Source organism: Malus domestica, chromosome 15 (assembly GCF_042453785.1).
Source record: "Malus domestica chromosome 15, GDT2T_hap1".
NCBI lineage: Eukaryota > Viridiplantae > Streptophyta > Magnoliopsida > Rosales > Rosaceae > Malus > Malus domestica.
The window spans coordinates 47,071,859-47,074,982 of record NC_091675.1 but is presented as its reverse complement, the minus strand read 5'-3'; the positions used below and the strand labels follow the sequence as shown (position 1 = coordinate 47,074,982).

Here is a 3,124-nt window from a genome sequence, read left to right as displayed (position 1 = left end):
TTTAATGAATTTAAGAACTTATTTTACCAAAAACAAAAAAAGTTTAGGAACTAATTTTTTCTAAGGTAATTATTCAAGGACTAAAATGGCACATTGCCTTAATTCTGCAGACAACAACTGGATTCTGTATTTGATGTTATTATGCTGTATAAAATAGATCCAATCTCCTTTTTTCAAAAATCAGAATTTCAAATAAATTGTCACTTTCCATGTCAAGAAACAAGAACTGAAGCACCTTCACCTTATTGAGAGGCACATAAGAAATCTCTATATTACAGTACAAACATCTCATACAATTAAACAAAATTTACAGAGGAACAACTGAAATTTTGCTCCACTTACGTCTCAAAGACCTTTTCATCAAAACAGGGCTTATATGTAGAAATTGCCTAATCGGACGATGACGCTTTCGAGCAAGGTCCGAATGGAATTTCTCAGCATTCTGCAGTTTGATGACTAACTTTTTTGGAGCCAATGAGGAAATAATTGAAATGGACCTTCTTTCAAGAATCCAATTTCCTTTGGAATTTATTTCCCGTTTTGGTATATTTTCATGATCAAATTGGTGGTCTTCTCCTTCATCATCCACCCCAGCTCTGTTTTCGAAATCCTCTTGATATCCCACTTGATTATTTGCACCAATTTCACCTTCACTCTCAGCGTTCTCCATCTGGGATTCTCCATTTGTGTCTGAGGAAGCACTGATCACAGTCTCGCTCACAATATTAGCGCGGCATAGCGGGCAATTCGTGTGAGACCTCAACCAAGTGTCTATACAAGGAATGTGAAAAGCATGATTGCACTTTGGCAATAGCCTTATAGTGTCATCTTCTTGAAACTCAGTCAAACAAACCGAACATTCGGTACCTTCGATCAAGCCCTCGTCTTTCCTGTACTTACAAACTGAAATTGAATTTATGATCGACTGTTGTAAACCAATTGTGGAGATGAACCAGATCGGATGGTCTACTTGATCTGCAAGTAACTCTTGATCCGTGCCGCTAGATTGAGAGGGCGAAGATCCATTACTTCTGTGACTGTACCAACTTGTGCAAGACTTTACCACAATAAGATAGTACCCAATAAGAAGAAAAAAACTGGCTAGCAAAGAGACAAAGAGCACCACATAAGGTGAGATATGGATGTTTTGGTTGCTTTGATCGTTAACCGGAATTGGTGGTGGTGGTGGTGTATAATAATCGGCATAAGGGTAACATTCGTACGTGCAATCGGGGCCGCAAAAGTAAGGACATTCAGTTTGGTTTGTGGAAATTGGTGCAGATGGGAAGAGCTTTCTGTGTTTGATGACTGCCATTAAAGAGGGTGTATTATTGAGGAAATTCATGAAGCTTGAGAGGATTGGAAAAGAAGATGAGAGGTATAGAGGGAGTGAGGTGGGGTGTCAGTTTTCTTGTGTGAATTAGAAGAGAAGAAATGAAATTAGACATATCTCTGTCAAGGTTTAGTGGAAGGGAGGGGGTATTATTGCTGGGGTTGGTATTATTTGGGGCAAGTCAGGAAAGTCCATGCCTCCATGACTCTGCATAGATTTACCAGTTCTTTGGCTATAACTATAATTTATTACTGCATTTTCGTATACGTTTTCCTCGCCCTACGAAAGATAAGTTGGTTGGTTCTATTATTGTGTATATGATATATCTCTTTCAGTCATTCTTCTTAGGCAAATTGTGCCATTCTCATTCTTCTTAGCAAATTGGTTGCAAGGCACCTAATACCAGTGTCTATTGGTTTTCCTCTCCAGTTGTAATTAGGAGGTCTTAAATTTGAGTCCATGAATGACGAATTCGATATCGAATTATTATAGCTGGTTCATATGTTGTGGCTTAACCTACACCCTCACCTCTATCTTTTTATAAAAGAAAAAATTAGTTGCAAATTGAAGGCTCAAAGCAATACCGAAGAAAAATACCTAGCTGCTCTAGTGTGGGAGGAGGCAGACGAATAACGCCTCTTCTTCCCCCTTTAGTTTTTTCTTTTCCCTTCAGTTCTTTTCTTCTTGGTAACTAATATTATCCCATGGTAGCTATATGATCTGAACCATGTTCATATCTGAATTTCGATTTTTATTTTTTGTTTTTCCCTCATATGCCAATTCCACTCCCAATATCATTTCTCCAAGATTTTCTATTTTCTCTGAACTTCGATCCATCATCAACATGAAGCATTTCGTTGCAATATGCTCATATGTTTTCCGCTTCCAAGTCAAATCAATATTTTTATTCTCCATTTTCATTGTCATTAGGTATGGCTCCTTTCACTTATCCTAGTGTTCTTATTTTCTACGGTAAACAAAGAAGGGCAACGTTGGCTTTAAAAGCGCACTACAAAAAATATGGGCACTGCACACAAAAAGTTATTGGTGTCCTTTGAGGCCTAAGGACACTAACATATGTGATCAATATCAATAGTGCAGCAACCAAATTTGTATTTGTGCCCTCTATGAGCGTGCTCTTTGCTAAAAGAGCACAATATAGGTGTTTGTGCCAGAGGCAAGCACAAATAGTGGCCCATTTGTGCCCCATTCTAACAACTTTGTCAAATAAGCTTTTCCAGTCATGTTGGCACTTATATTGTAATTGTGCCAACATGAATTAACTAATAAAAAAAATCAAAATTTGAAAAATTGAAACTAAATGGAGGAAATGCAAAAATTTAAAATTTTCATGAAATGAAGAAAGCCTACAACCATGAAACCAATTTTCACTTACTGAATCTCACAAACATATATTGTAGTGTTACATATTTTCTCTCTAATACCAAAAAAAAAAAAAACTTGGAAGCAAACATTTTTGGACAGATGCATCTTCCCCAGTAGGCCTTGCACCTCATCAAAATCTTTGCTGCTCCATAAACAAATTAATCAGATGACATGCAGTATATGGACTCCCACAGAAGTCATGAATATCAAATGCAAAGATAAAGAAAAACCACACTTTACAAGAGCAAAGAAAATGAAGGGATAAAGAAAGTAAGAAGGGAATACCTTTGTGGGAGGACTCTTATTTGCTTCAAGGGTCTTTCCACCACTTGCTTTAAGATGATTCTTATATAACAACTCCACCCTCCAGAACAACCAACAATAGATGCGGAAAGTATACAAATA

The 3,124-nt window shown here is 37.2% G+C and overlaps 1 protein-coding gene across 1 annotated transcript; it reads right to left on the bottom strand.

The window, feature by feature from the left end:
* Positions 1-227: 227 nt before the first annotated feature.
* LOC114821798 (RING-H2 finger protein ATL54-like) lies at positions 228-1,508 on the bottom strand. Its single transcript, XM_029095183.2, has one exon. The coding sequence runs from the start codon at positions 1,343-1,345 to the stop codon at positions 308-310; it is 1,038 nt and encodes a 345-aa protein (XP_028951016.1). The 5' UTR covers positions 1,346-1,508; the 3' UTR covers positions 228-307.
* Positions 1,509-3,124: the final 1,616 nt, after the last annotated feature.